Source organism: Meriones unguiculatus, chromosome 15 (assembly GCF_030254825.1).
Source record: "Meriones unguiculatus strain TT.TT164.6M chromosome 15, Bangor_MerUng_6.1, whole genome shotgun sequence".
Classification (NCBI taxonomy): Eukaryota; Metazoa; Chordata; class Mammalia; order Rodentia; family Muridae; genus Meriones; species Meriones unguiculatus.
In genome coordinates this window covers 61,404,164-61,423,051 of record NC_083362.1, presented here as the reverse complement: position 1 = coordinate 61,423,051, position 18,888 = coordinate 61,404,164, and the positions used below count along the sequence as shown (strand labels likewise).

Below are 18,888 nucleotides of genomic sequence, written 5' to 3'. Positions count from 1 at the left end.
TCCCTTCCATCTTAGATAAACCAAAGGAAACTTGTAATAAGATTTTATTCTGGGAGAAGCCTGTACTTGAACTCCATTAAAGCCCACAACCTTCCCCAGATAAGAAATAAGATGAGTACAACAAACTCCTCTTCTTTCTCTCACCAACCTGCTGGGGACATAGCTACAAAGGGTGGGTACCACTTCCTGTCTTCCACCCCTAGTCACCAGCCACTCTAACAACAGAAAAGCACTAAAAAAAAAAACCAAACAAACAAACGGTATGGAGCACTTAGATTGCATCTGACATGGCCTCTGATAGGGGAGCAGTGGCACTGGGGGGGGGGGGGCGTGTAAAAGGAAGCTCTCCCTCCTGTTTGCTTGAAATTACTCTCTACTGTGGTAAAGCACAGGCTGCCTGCTCAGGCTGCGGGAGCAATCACCCTTAAATTCAGCAGGCCTTGGAACAGACTCTGACAGTAGAATCCCGGGACCACACAGCTGCAGTAGAAAGGCAAAGCTGCTTGGCCTGTGCTGACTTTGGAAAAAGATTTTGGACAAGGGGAAGGGCGGCGGGTTTCTGATATGAAAGTTCCCTCCTTTTAACCCCTGTTACCTTGAAGCAGGAACTGATGGTGGAGGGCCAGCGCACAGGGTCCTTAATGATGAGGTTAACAAGCTGAAAGATGCTGGTGGTGTAAAAGGGAGGTGTGCCTACAGCCAGCTCATAAAGGATGCAGCCTACAGACCAGAGGTCTGCCGTGTGATCATATGGCCGCTCCTCCACCAGCTCTGGAGACATATAGAGTGGTGTGCCTTTGATAGACGTCAGCACCATGGTGTTGGTGCTCATAGCTCGGGCAAATCTGCAGAGGAGATGGGGCAGAAATCAAAAAAGATCCTCTTGACCTGGTCACAACTGCAAAACTACATCTGGGGACAGGGACTGATGAAATGGCTCAGTGGTAAAAGCACCTGCTGTCAAACCTGATGACCTGAGTTCTACCCCTAGGGGCCACAGGGTAAAAGGAGGAAACTGACTTCTACAACTTGTCCTCTGACATCACAAGCATGTCATGGCACATGTGTGCCCACATCTCCATATAACAATAAATAAATAAATGTCATAAAATATTTTTAAGAGAAAATTAAGGTAGGCAGTGGTGGCACATGCCTTTAATCCCAGTATGTGGGAGGCAGAAGCAGGTGGATATCCAGGTTTGAGGCTAGCCTGGACTACACAGAGGAAACCTGTCTTAAAAAAACAGAGAGGTAGAGAGAGAATCAAACCTGGTCATTTAGTATCTGTTAGTGTATGAGATAACTTGAACCAAAGCAGACACGGTACCTTCAATTACTTCCAAAGGCCTAGCCAGAGGCCTGATCTCCACCTCTGATACTAACATGAGGTTTATGTAAACCTAGTGGGGATCTAGGACTCCCCGAAAAAGAAGAAACACATATGGGAGCTCAGACACCCTACCCAAAATCACAAAGTTTGATGCCACCACCCTTGGCGAGAAGGATGTTCTGAGGTTTCATGTCTCGGTGTAGGATGCGGTGGGAATGCAGGTAGTACAGGGCTGACACCAACTGGGCAGCAATGGCCTGAACCTAAGGGTCAGACAAGTGAAAAAAAAAAAAAAGGTCAGAGGAAGGGGCCCGCTAACACGCCAAAGACTTCCAGTGCTAAGGCTAATTTGATTTTCTGTACCCTCCTTGGTTTGAATTCCCCCCACTTCATCCTTTTAATTGTTCATTCATTTATTCAAGGAAAATCTATTGTATCTCTCCTATTGGCTGCATGACCATGAACAAATTGTTCTGTTTCCCAGAGTCATCATCTATGAGGTGACAGTAAGATAGCACCTACCTCCCAGGCCTACTATATAGACTAATGAAGTTAAAGCATATAAAACAATGTTCAGATTGGTGCATGGAATGAAGGAAACAGTTTATGCATATCTGTTGTTTCAAATAAAGAAAAATCCCTTTTCTTAAGATATACAATCATTCAAACAAGGCAAACAAAACAGTAAGATGACTACTTTTTGTTTGTTTGTTTTGAGACAAAAGTTTCATATATCCCAGTCTGGCCTTGAACTTGCTATGTAGCTAAAGAAGACCTGAATGTCTGATCCTCCTGCCTCTACCTCACCAGTGCTGAAATTACGTGTATGGTGTTACCAAGTACAGTTTTATGTGGTACTGGGAATCCAACACAAGGCTTCATGCACGCTAGGCAAGCACTCTTCCAACCGAGCTATATAGCCCAAGTTTAAGGTGACTCCTCACAAACAGTGATGGGATTTCTGGGGTTGGAGGGGGCCTACCTGCTAGGAGTGTAAGGAAACCCCTAGGATGAATACAGTTAGACACTACTCAACCAAACACCATTGCCTAATGGGGAATCCTTTACAACCACAATGCTTCTTTTACTGCTCTAAAACTGGCCTTTCTTCCTTAAAGGAGTAATAATAATAACCAATACCCACAACATTAATAATAGCTATTTATCATTTTGATCAATTAAACCATTAATCCTCAAATACCCTTGCAAGGTAGATATTATTATTATCTTCATTTTGCCAATGAAGAAACTAAACACAAAGACAAGCGTAATTGGTCCATGGGCACCCAGCTAGTTGAGGGACAAAGCCAAGGTCTGCATTCAGATATTGTGGCTGGAGTGTTTGACTATTTTCCTCTCACGCCACACTGCCTCTAGATATACCTAGAGTCTCACATTCTTCTCAGGGGTCTTCAAAAGATGGCTGGTGAGTTGGCTCAGTGGGTAAAGGCACTTGACCTGAGTTCAGTCCGGGGGACCCATAGGGGAGAAGGAGAGAACTGACACAGACTCCCGCAAGTTGTCCTCTCACTCCACAGTGTTCTCTGCATGTATATGAACATACCTCCTCTACCACACCCTGTTGGGGGTTGGTCTGATGCTTGTATTTTGATGCTAATTACTGGCCCTCAAGATCTGCTTATTGCCCAGATACACCTATCCTTGTTGTGTAAACCTGCCTAAGACATTATTCCTGACTGGTTGATTAAAAGGCCTAAAACCTGGGGCAGGGCAGAATGGGCTAGGCATGGCGAAGGTTTCCGGGCTTTGGGAACAGGAGAATAACGGAAAACAGACAGACAGAGGAAAGAGGAGGATGCTAGGATGGGTTAGAGTGGAGAAGGAATCACATGGGCCGGGAGGAAGGACTCCAATAATGGCATGGAAAAGCCCAGATGAAGAATACAAGCAAGCATTTATAAGATTATGAATAGAAGGTAGCCCAGATAAGGATGGTTAAAGCAGATAGCATTGGATGGGGGCTGGGAGGTGGATGGTGAGGTTATTGAGACAGTGTAGGTAAAATATCCACCTAGCCCAAGGTAAATAAGGCAATTATAAAATCTAACAGGTGTCTGTGTCTTATTGTGATAGTGGGTTAAATGATACCACTGTAATAATCATAGGGCTAAAAATAATAAACATTATCTAGCCCAACACCACTTTATTTACCACAATAGCGCACATACACACACACACACACACACACAAAATAAAATATAATAAAAACATTTTTAAGAAGAACTGTCAAGGCTGAGTAGATGGCTCAGCTCGTGAAGTGCCCACTGCACAAGCATCGGGACTTGAGCTTGGCTTCTCAGCATCCGTGTTAAAAGCTGGGTATGGTGTCACATAGCTGTAGCCCTGATGTTTGTGGAGGGGGTAAAGATAGGTAGATCCCTGGAGCTTACGGGCCAGCCAGGCCTGTAATCAGTACCCTTTAGACTCAAGAAGAGATCCAGTTTCAAAAAATAAGCTGGAGAGCAACTGAAGAAGACAGCAACCCTAACCTCTGGACTCTACATGCATGGACATGCATGAGCACATGCACATACACATATGTGCACATATACATACAAATATGCCCTCACAATACACTACATACAGAGAGAGAGAGAGAGAGAGATAGACAGACAGACAGACACACACACACACACACACACACACACACACACACACGAACTCTTGGCATCCTCAGCTTGCATCACAGGTATTCACCAAGACAGAGATCTGAAGTGTGAGAGGAGCCAGGAAGCATACCTGGTCTTCAGGAAGCTTTCCATCATCTTCCAGAATCTGAAATAGTTCTCCCTCAGCATAGTCAGTCACCACCACCACCTGTGGGAAGGCAGAGCAGCACTGATGGAACAGTCATGCACTCGGTGGCTGGGAAATGCCTGGTGTCCTCGGGCTTGGAGACAGGCAACCCAACACTGTCAAAACATACCTCTTTGTCAGTCTCAAAGCTGTCGAGCATATGCACAATGTTGGGGTGCCACAGACCCCGCATGATTTCAATCTCTCTTTGCAGGTTCCTCAGCTCTTTCTCTGAGCGCCCCAGTTTGGGGATGAACTTCAAAGCCACCACCTGTCAGTAAGTAGAGTGAAGAGTCAAGGCCTGACTACACCATCAAGACATGCAAAGAAACCCCCTCAGTCCAGCTGAGCTGCTGAATGTTCTCTATCTTGTCAAGCTGCCTGTAAGTAGTGCAGCATGCTTGAGGTTTTCTGCCTTCGTAAGCTATATCACACGAACTAGGGTGGGCTTTGGTGTTACAGCTGTCTTTGAGTAATTTCTGCTCCTGTAAGTAAACCCTCACTTATTCTTTTTAAAGTAACCCTAATAAAACTCATTCTCTCCTCTTCTCTCTTTCTCTCTTTCAAACACACACACACACACACACACACACACACACACACTCACTACAAATATTCCAAGCTTTATCTTAGAGCTCTACAATTCAAGACTTTATACTGCTTGACCAGCTCTTAGTATGAATTCAAATGTGTGCTAACCTCCCACATAACTTTCCTCCAGGGTACTATAGATGCTCGTTTTGTCACCCCACTACTGGGGGAACGGTTATTGAAAAATAGATCCCTTTGATGGATTCTGGGAGAGGTTCTCTGACCTAAGCAAATGATGCAAGGTGAGATTTAGGGAAAAGAGAAGGAAAAAGTGAAAATGGAAGAACAGATTTTAAAGGGTTTATCTTTTCTTAGGTAATACAAAGGACTCTGATAATTTTTGTCACCCAGTATGTGTCAGGCATTGTATTAAGTGATTAACTTTAATTAATTCATTAATTCTCTGACCCCATCAATCTTATCTCTTTGTACAGTTTGGGGAAATTGATGCATGAGATGGTTAGGTAGTTTGTCCCTGGCTCCAAAGCTGGGATCCAAGTAATCCAATTTCAGAGCTTATATACCCTAGGAAGTATGCTGGAGTCAGGGCCAGCATACACCCCTTCTGTCCCAAGTTTGTACTGGAGTAGCGGTCACTGAATCTCACTCAAAAGCTGTCTTTGTTCAATACCTTAGCACTGTATTTTTTTCGGCCTTTATATACTCTCCCAAAAGAGCCTTCTCCAATCATCTCCAAAACGTGGTACTTTTCCATGGCAAGGGTTTTAGGGTCTCTCACAAGGTAGAAAGAAGACGATGGCAACGAGCTGTAGCTCCAGGGACAGTTCCACACATTTGGGAGGCCTGGCTCAGAACATGGGAGAAAAATACACGTTATCAGCCTTGCCTTTTCCTCGTTGCACAATAACCCAGGCCTCAAAAAGATGACCAGAATGGGGAAAATGAGCAGATCTTAGAAACAGAACCCGCCACACAGCCTAGGTGCCCACAGCCCACCAGTGTCCCCATTCCCCTCTCCACCTGCTAAGCTCACACGCTCCTTCTATAGTCTCCCAAGTTCTTGACACTTTCAGCTTGTCCAACACCGCCGCTCTGACCCCTGTTGCAAGCCGAGGTGCCACACCTTGTCCCCTGCCTAGATGCTCCAAGCTCCTCAGGACGAGGGCTGGCGCTCTGGGCCTCTAGCCAGGACCCTCCCTGCTTGCCTGCGTTACTTTTCTCCATTACTCATTGCTGCTCTCTTTAGTTTCCCACTCTTACCAGTTTTATTCCCTGGAACTAGTCAGAAGTTTAGAGGACAAAGCTCTCAGAGGTGTGTGACAGACGCGAACCGCCCATTGGCACTTTCTAGGTCACTTCTGTTGCTTGGCTAGCAGGCACTACAAAGGACCTAGAGTCCTCAGTTGCCTAGAAACGGCGCCAGCTTTCTTTTACCCCGCCCCGCCCTAGTTTTCGGTCTCTAACTTCCCAAAAGCTATTTCCGGTTCCGGCCAAGAGCCGGAGAAGACATGGCGGCGTCCGAGTCGACAGCTGCCGGGGAAGAAGACTGGTAACTTTGGCTTATAGGTTTTGGCTGGCTACCTGGATCTGGTGCTGGGAACTAGGAACAGCTCCGGACCGTCCGAACCGCGGCCATTAAGGGTGGATCAAGGGGCGAGGGGTGGCACAGACCATGACATCCTTTCCTAGGCGAGCTACGAGGACGGAGGGTGGAGGGACGCTGATCTGAGAAGGGACTGGGTCTAGACGCGCCGGCCTGGCCAGCTGGGCCAACGCCTTATCGACCCAGTTGTCCCCTCCTACGGCTGCACCCCTCCCACTTATCTGTGATTTGACTTTCCGGGGCCTGAAGGATGGCTGCTCATCACACCTCTCGCCTCTCGGAACAGACGCCCTCCTCCCCGTACCCCTGGTATCCTGGTCCTTGGACTAGTCCATTAATGCGTATGGTTTCCTCAGTCTTCCCATATCCCCAACAGCACTAATAACTATTGTCAGAAAAGACTTACTCCCCACATAAGCTCTCCTACTCTCTCAAGCGTTCTTAGTAAGAGACCAAAAGCCTTTAAGGACTTCGGGTTTTGAACGTAAGAGAAAAAATATGCTCACTTCATATATAATTAGCTTGATGTGATGCTAGCCAGACCAGCTAGCTCCTGCGAGTCGGTTTCAGCTGTAAAAAAAAAAAAAAAAAAAAAAAGGCGGGTGTGGCATTACCTCATAGAGTAGTTGGGCGGATCACCGTGGATTTGTAACATACATAAGCCTGCTTTTCACGAATTGCTGAAGTATAAGACCTCAAGAGACTAGGTAACCCAAAGGACATATGAATTAAGGTCTTATACTGTTAGTATTAGGACAGCCCACTACCCAGCCCCACCCCACCCCCTCCTGTCACCTATGACCTGAACACTCTCCCAGTATGTATCTTACATCCAGGTCTCCTAAGGTGGGCAAAGTACTGGAGGATGTGAAGGGACATCTGAGCCTTAGAGAGTCCCAGTGGTTTTAGTAGTCAATGTCAGCAGGAAATGTCTTATTATTATTATTATTATTATTATTATTATTATTTTGGTAAGATAATAAGCTTTGTATTTTAAGGTTTCTGCCTAAGGCTTAAAAAGAATGCTAAGCATTATAACCATCACTGATAGAGGTCAGACTGGGGTGTGCTCCCTCTTGATGAAAGCAGATATAGATTTCTGTATATCACTGGGCTAGGGCTGTGGACTCATTCACTCATCTTCACTGTCATTACAACTGTTTCTGTGTTTAAATGTGTGCCCTCTGATTTGTATCAGGGCTATGAACCCTGTCTTAGCCTTGATGATCGGGGTTAATTAGACACCCAGGGTCATGTGTACATGCCAAGTGCTCAGACTGTGCCCTTCTCTTTTTCCTTTAAGAGGGTGGGTTGGGGATCACTTAAGACTAGATACTATGTCTCAGATACTTGGGCACTTTATATAAACAAATCATTTTTAAGTCTAATAGTGGCCCTAGTGAGTATGTTGTGTTATCTCTAGGTGGTAGGAAGTGTGACTCAGGCTTCCAAAAGTAAGTGACCTGACCACATAGCTTGGTAAGTAGTTTCTGCCTACTCTTAGCTCTAAGGCTGATGGTTCTTCTAATGCAATATAGCTTTTCTATTACCTAGACCTGTTCAACTTGGTATGTCCTTTGAGGATGCATGGACTGACTGGTGTTGGCAAGGTTATTGGCAGTACACAGAGCACAGGGATCTGTGTTAAACATTAGTATAGGTAGGCAGGGGTAGTGTTGGTACCCTCATAAGTAATGAATGGATGCCATATATGTAGGTCAGAGAGAAGCCACTAAAGGATAACCAGCTGTAGCAACTTGAGCAGGGACACGGGGCCTGGCTGTGACTGGTCCCATTCCTCCTGTGTTAAGGCTTGGTTAGTTGTTTTTATCTCTCTGGTAATCTGTTTCCTCTCTGGTAATGTTAGCAGTGTGAGCTCTAAAACTCTAATTCCCATGCTTTCTACCTGGCCAGTTGACAACCTATTGAAACATTTTCCCATTTTAAAGAATGAATAATTTGGTAAGAGAATGTATTCAGGCAAATGCTCCCCACTCTTCCTCCCCTCCCCCCCCAAGTCAGTCTTCATCAGCCTTGGCAGGCTTCAGCAGGGAGAGCTATAATGGTGACGAAGTCTTCCCCCTTACTCTCCAGGGTTCTTCCCTCTGAAGTTGAGGTATTAGAGTCTATCTATCTGGATGAACTACAGGTGGTGAAAGGAAACGGCAGGTGCGTATTCAGTTGAGGGTGGGCAGGAGTCTCAGTAGTGAGAGGATTCTGCAGAGAATCTGGTCTCAGGGTACTATGAGTCTCCACTCAGAGGTGATGTCTGTCATATAAACACTGTTCCTTTAATCCTCCCTCCCCAAAAGAAACAAGTCCAATGTGCATTCCTCTACCTACTTTCCTATCTCACCCCCCCTCCTCCCTAGCTTTCAAGCCCCTGCCCAGTCACAACCCGAGTCTTCATTCATCCACTTGCAGATCTTCGCCATGGGAGATCTTTATTACTCTGCACCCTGCCACCGCAGAGGTCCAAGATTCGCAGTTTGTTTGCTTCACTCTGGTACTTCAAGTCCCAGTCCAGGTGAGGCTTCTGCACAGTAGAAAAAGGAGGCAGGGGTGAGTCCCCAGAATGCATCACTGTAATGACTCTTTGTTGCTTTTCTGCACTAGTATCCCCATGAGGTGCCACAGATCTCCATCCGTAACCCCCGAGGACTTTCAGATGAGCAGATCCACAAGTAAGTTGGGCTAGTTGGAGTAGGGAAAACTCAAAATTCAGCTCTGCTTGCTGAAGAAAGGTTGGTTTAATATTGGCTTCATTTTTTTTTTTTCCAGGATCTCACAGACACTGGGCCATGTGGCCAAGGAGGGGCTGGGCACAGCCATGCTCTATGAACTTATTGAGGTAAAGTGTGATGGCATATCTGTAATCAGTACATTTGGTCCTTATTTGCATAAAGACCTCAATTAGTTTAGAAAGAGAACTCCTATGTTTCAAAAACCAAACCAAAGCCACCAGGTTTTGAGTAACTTCCCCAGGTTGTCAGTTCCAGCATCTTGTAATTTCCTCTTTTATTTTGTTGTGGGATTTTTGTTGTTCATTTGTTTTGAGACAGGGTCTCATTATGGGCCTGGCCTAGAACTTGCAGCCTTCCTTCTGCCTTAGCCTTCCATCTGAATTCTAGGCGAATGAGGCCACACCTAGCAATTTTTCCTCTTCAGCTTAACATTTATTTATTTATTTATTTTGTTCTGTTTCGAACTTTCTTTTCTCTCTCTGTTTATTTAATTACTTATTTTTTTTTGTTTTTGTTAGGGTTTCTATTACTGTGATAAAACACCATGACCAAACATAACTTAGGAAAGGGCTTATTTTATCTTACACTTTCAAGAACAGTCCATGACTGAGGGAAGTCAGCATTTAACTCAAAAGCAGCAAGAACCTGGAGGCAGGAAGAAGCCATGAGGGATGCTGCTTACTGGCTGTTCCTCCTGATTTGCTCGGCCTGCTTTTTTATAGCACCCAGGACCACCAGCCCAGGGTGACAACACTCATAATGGGCTGAACCCTCCTCCATCACCTACTAATTAAGAGAATGCCCCACAGGTTTGCCTACAGGCCATTTTTATGAAAGTATTTTCTCAATTGTGGTTCTTCTGAGATGATTCTAGTTAACCAAGACAGGGTCTCATTATGTAGCTCTGGCTGGCCTGAACCTCAAGAGATCCATCTGCCTCTGCCTCCGAAGTGCTGGGATTAAAGGTGTGTATCCCCACATCTTGCATTTTCTCTAACTTCAGTTTCAGTACTTTCCTTTCCTTCTGCACTAAGGTTCAAACTGAAAGCTTTGCCAATATTAGACAAGTTCTATACTACTGAGATATATCTATAACATTTTAAAACTTTTTAATTCAGAGAATGAGTCTCACTAAGTGAACAAGCAGGTCTTGAACTTGTGAGCCTCCCTGTTTCCCAGGTACTTGGTATTACAAGTCTGTGCCACCAGGACTGGCTTCAGGAAGTTCCTGTTTTCTTGGCACTGGCAACTGAAAGTAGAGAATAACAAGGATCTTGCCTAGGGGATAGGGATGAGAGATCCTAGCCATAGATGAACACTTGAAGTCTACCTTGAACTAGAACTGACTAGAGAGGCCATGGTTCCTTTTCTCAAAGAGTTTATACTCAGGCCAGGCATAATGGTGCACACTTGGGAGGTAGAGGCAAGAGAATCCATAAGTTCAAAGCTACACAGCAAGTTCAAGAATGGCTTGGACTACATCAGACTCTGTCTTAAAATGAGAGAGAGAAAGAAAATTATATATTCTTTCTGGTCAAGTAAACAGATCACATGAAAGAAAGGCAGATAATAAAATACGTAGATGACTCTTGTTTGAGGTTAAAACATGCAAGCAAGGTCATCCTTGTTTCCGTCTACTTGGGATTCCTTAGGGAAATGGAAGAGTACAGTGAAGATGGGTGGCATAGACTTAGTGAGTGGGCATTTAGAGCACTGTAGCATTCCTGGGTTGACCCCAGCTTCTGAAATTCCATAGTGTTAGCTACGCAAATACATATTTCATAGACCAACTTGATGCCTTTTGATTTCTGTCCATTTGGGTTGTCTGTTTGAACAAACTCATTGCCCCATGGGGGAATTTTACTTGAAGAATGTTAAGAAAGGCCTCTGAGGCCCAGCACAGTGGTGTGTGCTAATAATTCTAGCCACCAAGGAGTCTGAAGAGAACAGGTCTCTTGAGTCAAAGAACTTGGGCCTAGGCAACAAAGCAAGACTCAAACAGGGAAAAAAAGAGGCATCTCAAAAATGAAGATGGGTGGTGTATGTGTTTGGTTTTGGTTGTTTTGTATTTTTGAGACAGTCTCAGTGTATAGCCCAGGCTGGCTTGAAACTCAAAGCAGTCCTCCTACCTCAGCTTCCTGGGTGCTGGAATTGAAGCTACTGTGACTGAGTGAAGATGAGTTTTGAATATTTTTTTCTCTCTAAGGTAATTATTTTTATCTCCCAAGTATACAAAGATGACTTAGTGAGAGGAGAAATAATTCACTTAGATTTTGAAACCAGAAAGGTCAAATGGCAGGGGAGGGGGCACGGAGAGGCAGTCTTGCAAGTAGAACATTACCAGGATAGGAATGCACAAACATTTAACAAGCTGTCTTGGTGGGTGTCACAGCCAGCCAGCCAGTCCTGCCAGACATATATGGGATAGGTTCACAGTCTCCTGCCTCCACGGTTCAGCAGCATCTTCTCTCCTTTCAGAAAGGGAAGGAAATTCTCACAGACAACAATATCCCCCATGGTCAGTGTGTTATCTGCCTCTATGGTTTCCAGGTGGGTTTCTCCGATGGGACCTGGGATAAATTTGGGCAGAGAAGTAAGGACTAGTGAGCAGGCACTAATACAGGACCCTGCATTTGTCTCCCTACAGGAAAAGGAGGCCTTTACCAAAACACCCTGTTACCACTACTTCCACTGCCACTGCCTTGCTAGGTACATCCAGCACATGGAACAAGAGCTGAAGACACAAGGACAGGAGCAGGAGCGACAGCATGTTGTCACCAAAGAGGTAGACATCGCCAGATCCACTCTCTCTCCTGGTACCCTTAAGACTTTCACATCCATCTCCATCCCTCCACTCTAGTGGTTTTTCATCTTTTTAGTTCTAGATTGCTACTGAGATTAAATCCCACCCCTGTCCAGGAAGACAGGCGTCCTTGTGTACACTGACATATTGCATGCAGCTTTACAACATTTCTAGACTCCTTCTTAAAGGCAGTCCTTTCCTCCTCTGTCCCACCTCATTGCTGAGCAGATAACGCTTGTGCCCTTCAATCCCAGCCCTTCAAAGACTGGGCTGGCTGACAGGGAGCAGGGTGTGATTTCTCCTCTTGTTTTAGAAGGCAGTCGGTGTGCAGTGTCCTGTGTGCAGGGAGCCCCTTGTGTATGATCTTGCCTCGCTGAAAGCAGCCCCTGAACCCCAACAACCCATGGTAAGGGATTTCCTTCTGGTCTAAGCCAGGCATTCTCTAAGGAGAAAGAAATGGCGTCTTGGTGAATTTTCTGGAGTTGGGTTTGACTTAAGACTACTGTGCAGAGCCACAGCTCCCACCAGGAACCTAAGGCTTCAGAAGCCTAACTCTGAGGAGCAAAACCAACAACTCATATTGGGAATGTGGCTAGCACACACAAAGCCCTAGGTTTGATCCCCAGGACTGCATTAAAACACTCGTAGGGTGGTACGCTCACGTAATCCCTGCACTTAGGAAGTGGAGGCAGGAGGATAGGCAGTTCAAGGTCATGCTTGGCCTTGTGGTGAGTTTGAGACCAGTCTGGGCTATATGAAACTCCTAAGACAAAACAAAAAACCCAGAACCTTGTGCAGCTCTCCTAGGACAATCCTAGAAGAGTTATGGTTCAAGTTGTTTGTCTTGCTTTCAATTTTTTTTTTCCTGCCACTCTCCTTCCTTTCCTCCAAGGAGCTGTACCAACCCAGTGCAGAGAGCTTGCGCCAGCAGGAAGAGCTCAAGAGGCTATATCAGAGGCAGCAGGAGAAGGGTGGCATCATCGACCTTGAGGCTGAACGGAACCGATACTTCATTAGCCTTCAGCAGGTGAGAAAAAGAAAGGGTTCTCCTCTTGGCCACAATGCCTCTAGCATTGTTTGTTTGTTGTTTTCAAGACAGGGTTTCTGTGTAACCTTGGCTCTCCTGGACTTGCTTTGTAGACAAGGCTGGCCTTGAACTCCCAGCCATCCACCTGCCTCTGCCTGCTTGAGTGCTGGAATTAAAGACGTGTGCCACAACTCCTAGCTTGCCTCCATCATGTTATGAACTCAACAGACCTAGGGTGTGTTAGGGAGGTTACAGATTGATGATGATTGGGGAATAGTGAAGAGGGGTCTCCCTTGATGCATCCTCTCTCTCCCCTCCAGCCTCCTGCTACTCTTGAACCCGAGTCTGTTGTAGATGTCTCCAGAGGACCCCAACCACCTAATGCCCTTTCTGCAGAACAATCTACTTCCCCAGCTGCCCAATCAACTCTGCCAACTCCTCTACCCATGGCTACCCAGTATATGTATGAGAAGACTCCAGGGCCTGGGCCAAATCAACAGAGGCTGGGTGAGACCCAGAAATCCATGCTAGATCCTCCACGACCTGGTCGTGGCTCCTGGCGACAGTATGATCGGAGGCACCCAAAAGGAGGGGAGTGCTGTGCCCCAAAAGGTGCCAGTGACATCCACGAACTGCCACCTCCTGAGAAGCCTCTCAAGGAGCCTGTGGACTTAAAAGCAGAACCCCGTAACAAAGGGCTCACAGGTCATCCTCAGGAGAAGGGGCCTGGTAGCTGGCAGGGCCCCACAGCTCGCAGGACTCGGGATTACGCTCGCTGGGAACGCTCCAAAAACCATACACCAGGTTCTTCCTACCCCCACCTACCTCGGGGACAGGGAGCATACCGGTCTGGTACTCGCAGGGAGCCCCTGAGCTTGGAATCTGAGGAAGGTTCCTAGCAGTACTGTGGGGGGACAGGGAATTGGGGTGGGAGGGAGGCAATAAAGAGATTTGGCCTTCTTTGCCTGATAGCACCTAGTGTGTGTGGTGTGGCTCTTTCTAAATTGCTACTAGATAGGGGTATGGCAGGGGGCTCCCACTTTGCCCTAAGTCTGCTCACCAGTGACACTAGGGTGAAAAGTGTCTTACTTCCCTGCCTGTGTGGTCATTTTCAAGGAGATGGACATTTGGGCAGCATCCTTAGGAAATACCATAATATATACCTCTCTGTCCATACCGACATTTACACGTATGCATTGTTGACTGGTTGGTTGTTTTGAGATAAGATCCCAAGTAGCTCAGACAAGCCTTAGGATTTATACAGAAGAAGAGTTCCAGATCTTCCTGTGTCTACCTCCTGAGTGCTAGGATTACAGGCCATTGCCATCATGGCCAGTTTGTGCATGTTAGGAAAGCATTCTCCCAAGTGAGCTGCATCCCAAGCCCCTTTGTTGTTTGTCTCACTTTGTAGTTCAGGTTGGTCTTAAGCTTTTAGCAGTCCTACTACCTTAAGCTTCCCAAGTTCTGGAATTAGAAGTGCACACCACATGCATGCCTTTAATTCCAGTACTCAGGAGGCAGAGGCAAGCAGATCTCTGAGTTTGAGACCAGCCAGGTCTACAGAGCAAGTTCCAGGACAGCTAGGGCTACACAGACAAAACACAAACAAAAAGAGTATATGTCATAATACCATGTCTCTTGCTTGATGGCCTTTCATGAAGACATTTTTTTCCCATTAACACTCAGTCTCTTCTTTCCCTCTCTTAGGCCATGGCCCCATCATTTGTGTGTGTGTGTGTGTGTGCGTGTGTGTGTGTGTGTGTGTATACATAGAGATATAGATAGATATAATAGGAACCTGATATGGCAACTCCTGGTTTATTCTCAAGTACAAACACAGCAAAGGAGGGAGGAAGGTCACAGACCAGATTAATGTGACAGGTAGGTGGATTTTTTGAGAGCAGATAGTGGCCTGGAGGGTCACCTCAGAGATTCAACATTGTGAAGAGCCCCCATGGGGTCATTTTTATACTTCATGAAGTAGCCTTGCACCTGGGCTGGACTAATCTGGAACGTAGCTTTAAGGGCATGTTCTGCAAAGTTCTCAGCCAAGGAAGGCGCGTGCCCTGGATAGAATCTCTGGAACATCTGGGTCAGCTGCCAGTGTGAGCAGTAGCCCACATACTCCTTCAGATCTACTCGCCCAGGGCGTATCAGGGCAGGATCCAGCCTAAGAGGAAAAGCAGAGTCACGGCCACAGTCCCGCTAGTGCCCAAAAGCGACAATCACCTCAACCCAATTCACCAGAGGCAAAGGAGCAGAGCTCTGCCTTCCTTTCTCCTTACCTGTCAATGTGGTTGGTGGTCATGAACACAATGCGTGCCTCAGTGGAGGCTACACCATCCAAAGCATTGAGCAGTCCACTGAAGGTCAGACGACCTAGACCTTGGTATTTTACAGGGTCTAGAGGGTGACAGGAATGTGAGAGGTCATTTCTTAAAGTCGTGCCCCAAATCATCACTGCAGACCCCTATTTATCAGTGTCTCTTGTTGCTGACTTAGGCCTCCAAAATTCCTGTTGCTACTCTTCCTCTCAGTATCTTCAATAATTACCTCCCTGGGCTAGGAACATGGCTCTGTGGTTTAAAAATTAAAAAAAAAAAAAAAAAAAAAAAAAAAAAGTGCTAGCTTCACAAGCCTGTAGACCTATACAAGTTTGAGCTCAGAATTCAAGTAAAACTCTAGATACAGTGGCACTACCTAAATCTTAAGGCGTGTTGAAGGTAGAGCCAGGGGCATGGCAGAACCATCACAAGAGATGCTGCATCAACAGGGTACAGGTAAGCACTGACTCCAAAAACCTGTTTTCTGACCTCCATGTGCATGTGCCTGCATACTAAATTAACTAAATACAAAAGACTCCCCCTCCCCAGCATCCTCACTTACTCTCCACGGCCAAGTCTCGACTGAGAAAAGCAGCGTCCACGTCCTCCAGGAGTACCAAGCTCTGCTGTGGGGCTACGCTCAGCAAATGGTTGAGCCGGTCATCTGAGAGGCTAGAGTCTGTGAGACTGAGCAGGCAGATGCTGTATTCCAATACTCCAGCCAGAGCTGTTCTGTGAACAGTGACATGGGAGGACATGTCTTTGGGTATCCTAGGAGATATACCTCAGAGACCTAAGTCTCCTATATCACCCACTTGATATGGATCTGTGGATCTCATTCACCCTGATTCTTGGTTCCCAGATTCACTTCTCTTTTCCAACCCTATCAGTCCAGTTTTTCTGCAAAGGATGTTTTTCAGAGTCAAGAGAATTTGACTACTCACATAAAACTGCTCTTTCCACAACCAGGGGGCCCATAAAGAAGGTAGCCACGTCTGTAGGGAATGCCTAGGGATATAACCAGGATAAACAAGACCTAAAGTGAAATGTGTACTCTGGCCCAGGCACATTCATCCTCAGCTCTGTTCCCTATTAGTGGTTTTAGTATCAGGGAAAAAAAAATCCTCATAGACAAGTTTTCTCTTCTCTACAACCTGAGCTAGAATCTGCTACAGACTACAGATTAGATCCCAGCTGCCTCTTACCTCTGTCAATGTACCACTTGGGGTTATCAATGAATTCTCGGATGTCTTTGACAATTCGGTCAGCCAGACCCTGCTGCAGGACTACCGAATCCAGTGGCCGGCGGCGGCGTGGATAACCAAAGGTACGCCATTCTGAACCCACAGCTGTGTACATCACAGTCTTCCCTTCCTCCTGCTGCAGGGCTAGCGCTCGCGCTGGGTGCAAGGAAGTAAATCAGTAAGTCTCTTGATCACAGTCGATTCTTCAATGAGGTAGAGCTCTGACCTGCTACCTTCTCCCACCTGGGTCCTTACTCCTCCTCTCCAAGCAGCTGATGCCCAACCTCCCCATACCTGAAAGCCTGCCTGTCCCATCTCATACCTTCCTCCAGGATGTTGAAGAAAACCTTGCGGTCAGTGCCCAGGGCCGTGAAGGTGACAGACTCCCAAGGAGTCCCCGTTTGCAAGTCTACCATCTGCATGTCTCGATTTCGTTCCACCCGGATCCATTTCCCCTTATACCTGAATGAAATTGTCAGGGTGACCCAGTTTCCTCCATTCATCTGCCCTATCCTTAGAGCCCTTCCTGGCTTCCAGTCTTACCAAATGAAGTGGTTTCCAGGACTTGGGATAAATTCAAACTTGGTAGAGATTCGGCCACTTTCGTGCTGAAGATATGAGGTCTCAACACTGAGGTGCTGAGTGTGGGTACTGTGCCGAGTAAGCCAGCTAAGCAACCAGCCATAGCTTCTGTCTCTAGCAGGAACTTCCAGTGTGATCATGTAATGGCGCCGAAATGCCACTAGACCCAGTTGGACTCCTTTCCGGGCCACAGCCAGAGCGGTGCCCACACCGACCAGTCCAAAGCCAGCCCCAAAGTAGGGATTGTCTTTCAGGGCCAGAACAAAGTCTGTAAATGGCATCTTGAAAAGAAAAAAACCCAGATGCTTAACAGGCCCTGAGGCACTGTCAAAAGCAGTGGAAAAGGAAAGGGGTAGAAAGCAGCAGAGCTGGAAGAAAGCATAAGGCTGGTTTAGAAACTAGACCCATCAAGCTTGCCCCCACTCCCACCCACAGAAACAAGACAGACAGGCCAGCAATACTGTGCGCTTCCGTGTCCTTTTGTGGAGTAGGACCGGTGTTGGAATGCCAGGGCAAATGCCCCAGGCTCTTCAATCCATTTGCTCTTCAGACAGAAGACCTTTTGCCAGAAGACCATGTTGAGATTTTCTCAACCCCAGAAAACACATCAGAATACTAGAAAAGCAAGACTTTGGTCTCTGGCAAGAGCTGAGACAGAAAGGATGCCCATTGGATAAAATAAGCAAAGGTGATTTTTTTTTTCCATTGATCTATCAGTGACCACATGCCTTAACATCAGAAATGGCCTTCAGGTATCATAAGACATAAAATGGCAAAGTTTCTAAAGTATTGTTCAGGCGTTTATTCCCACCTAAACTATTTCGTGCAAGTTGGGTTTTTGTTGTTGTTGTTGTTGTGTTTTGCTTTTCGAGACAGGGTTTCTCTGTGTAATGGCCCTGGCTGTCCTGAACTCACTTTTTAGACCAGGCTGGCCTGGGAACTCACAAAGATCTGCTTGCCTCTGCCGCCCAAGTGCTGTGACTAAAGGCCTTCGCCACCACGCCAGGCTAAATTTTATTTCTTGAAGTGGCATTTGAATGGACCTTCGGCGCTTGCATCATCCAGTCGCCACAATCGGCCCCGCTCCAATTGTGTCGCTTTTACTCCAGCACCCTCGGTGACTGCTCCCATTGGGTTCAAACACCACAGCCGGAAACGTAGGATCGTCCACATTAGGATGGTATACTACCAGTTCAGCAGATACGCCAATCACTACCTAGCTCTGGTTCACTCAGTTCTGTTGGTTCCGAATGCCCCCTTCTTTATTCCCGGCATTCTTCTTAATTTATTCCTGGCATTCTTTTTAGTTGAGATCTTATAGGCTACTTCCTCTACGGACCCTTTTTCAAATTCAATCAAAAAGATGTGACTAGGCCTAGCTGTGAACAGTACCCAAGGGGAAAGGACAAATTATTTCCAGCACACCTCTCCTGCGACTCTCCACCACCACCTCGGTGACCTCCGCCTGGCACGCCGGGCACCAGTGAATTGATAGCCGTGACCTCCGCTAAGGCTCGGAGCTAGGATTCAGAATTCCAAAGCACCTTTGCATGGAGAGCCACTGACAAAGCTCTTCTGGGCTCCGATTCCGGAGCCCGGCACGCAGCAGCTGACTCTCGGACACCCTACAGCTCGCGCCTCCAGGAACGTGTTGTGGAGCCGCCTGTCACCCCGCCCCCTTACCGCCGTGACTCTCTGGCCATCAGACTCGATGGTTTCACCAGGCCGCACTGGGAGGTAGCGCCGCTAGGCCCGCCCCCGAGTTCTGCTTCTACTTCCCGCCACACCCACCACGATGTCCGTGCCACTCTGTCCTGCCACTCTCGATGGTTCCGCTTTGCACTTCAGAGCTTGGGTGCTAA

General features: G+C 46.7%; 3 protein-coding genes across 10 annotated transcripts in view; 1 reads left to right on the top strand and 2 right to left on the bottom strand.

Annotated features, from left to right (window-relative positions):
• Positions 1 to 6,124, bottom strand: part of Stk36 (serine/threonine kinase 36) — a 28,023-nt gene extending 21,899 nt beyond the window's left edge. For both annotated transcript variants that reach the window (XM_021626406.2, XM_060368638.1), the window contains exons 1-6: positions 5,960 to 6,124; positions 5,370 to 5,542; positions 4,278 to 4,418; positions 4,091 to 4,168; positions 1,463 to 1,593; positions 596 to 845 (exon numbers count right to left, since the gene is read on the bottom strand). In XM_021626406.2, the coding sequence (XP_021482081.1) occupies positions 596 to 845; positions 1,463 to 1,593; positions 4,091 to 4,168; positions 4,278 to 4,418; positions 5,370 to 5,453 (684 nt within the window). In that variant the 5' untranslated portion in view covers positions 5,454 to 5,542; positions 5,960 to 6,124. The remainder of the gene's footprint in view (positions 1 to 595; positions 846 to 1,462; positions 1,594 to 4,090; positions 4,169 to 4,277; positions 4,419 to 5,369; positions 5,543 to 5,959) is intronic.
• Positions 6,125 to 6,176: 52 nt separating this feature from the next.
• Rnf25 (ring finger protein 25) lies at positions 6,177 to 13,850 on the top strand. 3 transcript variants are annotated; one of them, XM_021664650.2, is made up of 10 exons: positions 6,177 to 6,248; positions 8,397 to 8,471; positions 8,727 to 8,829; positions 8,919 to 8,986; positions 9,084 to 9,153; positions 11,525 to 11,596; positions 11,694 to 11,831; positions 12,166 to 12,255; positions 12,742 to 12,876; positions 13,197 to 13,850. In XM_021664650.2, the coding sequence occupies exons 1-10, from the start codon at positions 6,208 to 6,210 to the stop codon at positions 13,773 to 13,775; spliced, it is 1,371 nt and encodes a 456-aa protein (XP_021520325.1). In that variant the 5' UTR covers positions 6,177 to 6,207; the 3' UTR covers positions 13,776 to 13,850. The 3 variants fall into 3 exon arrangements, with proteins under 3 accessions (XP_021520325.1, XP_021520317.1, XP_060224618.1); XM_021664642.2 differs by having other exon boundaries at positions 12,163 to 12,255; XM_060368635.1 differs by lacking the exon at positions 12,166 to 12,255 and having other exon boundaries at positions 6,189 to 6,248.
• An 828-nt stretch (positions 13,851 to 14,678) lies between these two features.
• Positions 14,679 to 18,758, bottom strand: LOC110566690 (mitochondrial chaperone BCS1). Of its 5 annotated transcripts, none has more exons than XM_060368636.1 (8): positions 17,942 to 18,758; positions 16,988 to 17,394; positions 16,767 to 16,906; positions 16,406 to 16,600; positions 16,145 to 16,208; positions 15,763 to 15,932; positions 15,162 to 15,279; positions 14,679 to 15,046 (listed from the first exon to the last, which is right to left on the bottom strand). In XM_060368636.1, exons 2-8 carry the CDS (start codon positions 17,305 to 17,307, stop codon positions 14,797 to 14,799), a joined length of 1,257 nt encoding a protein of 418 aa, XP_060224619.1. In that variant the 5' UTR covers positions 17,308 to 17,394; positions 17,942 to 18,758; the 3' UTR covers positions 14,679 to 14,796. The 5 variants fall into 5 exon arrangements, with proteins under 5 accessions (XP_060224619.1, XP_021520262.1, XP_021520275.1 ...); XM_021664587.2 differs by having other exon boundaries at positions 18,452 to 18,758; XM_021664600.2 differs by having other exon boundaries at positions 16,988 to 17,307; positions 18,452 to 18,758.
• Between the last annotated feature and the right edge of the window lie 130 nt (positions 18,759 to 18,888).

Excerpts from the sequence above, each read along its gene's own strand:
- Rnf25 (XM_021664642.2), top strand. The coding sequence starts at position 6,208 with ATGGCGGCGTCCGAGTCGACAGCTGCCGGGGAAGAAGACTG. Across the intron at positions 11,597-11,693 it reads TCTGCCTCTATGGTTTCCAG|GAAAAGGAGGCCTTTACCAA; the intron begins GTGGGTTTCTCC and ends GTCTCCCTACAG. Across the intron at positions 11,832-12,162 it reads AGCATGTTGTCACCAAAGAG|AAGGCAGTCGGTGTGCAGTG; the intron begins GTAGACATCGCC and ends CTCTTGTTTTAG.
- LOC110566690 (XM_060368636.1), bottom strand. The coding sequence starts at position 17,307 with ATGCCATTTACAGACTTTGTTCTGGCCCTGAAAGACAATCCCTACTTT. Across the intron at positions 16,601-16,766 it reads CTTCAACATCCTGGAGGAAG|CGCGAGCGCTAGCCCTGCAG; the intron begins GTATGAGATGGG and ends CCTTGCACCCAG. Across the intron at positions 15,280-15,762 it reads TCGAGACTTGGCCGTGGAGA|ACCCTGTAAAATACCAAGGT; the intron begins GTAAGTGAGGAT and ends GTCACCCTCTAG.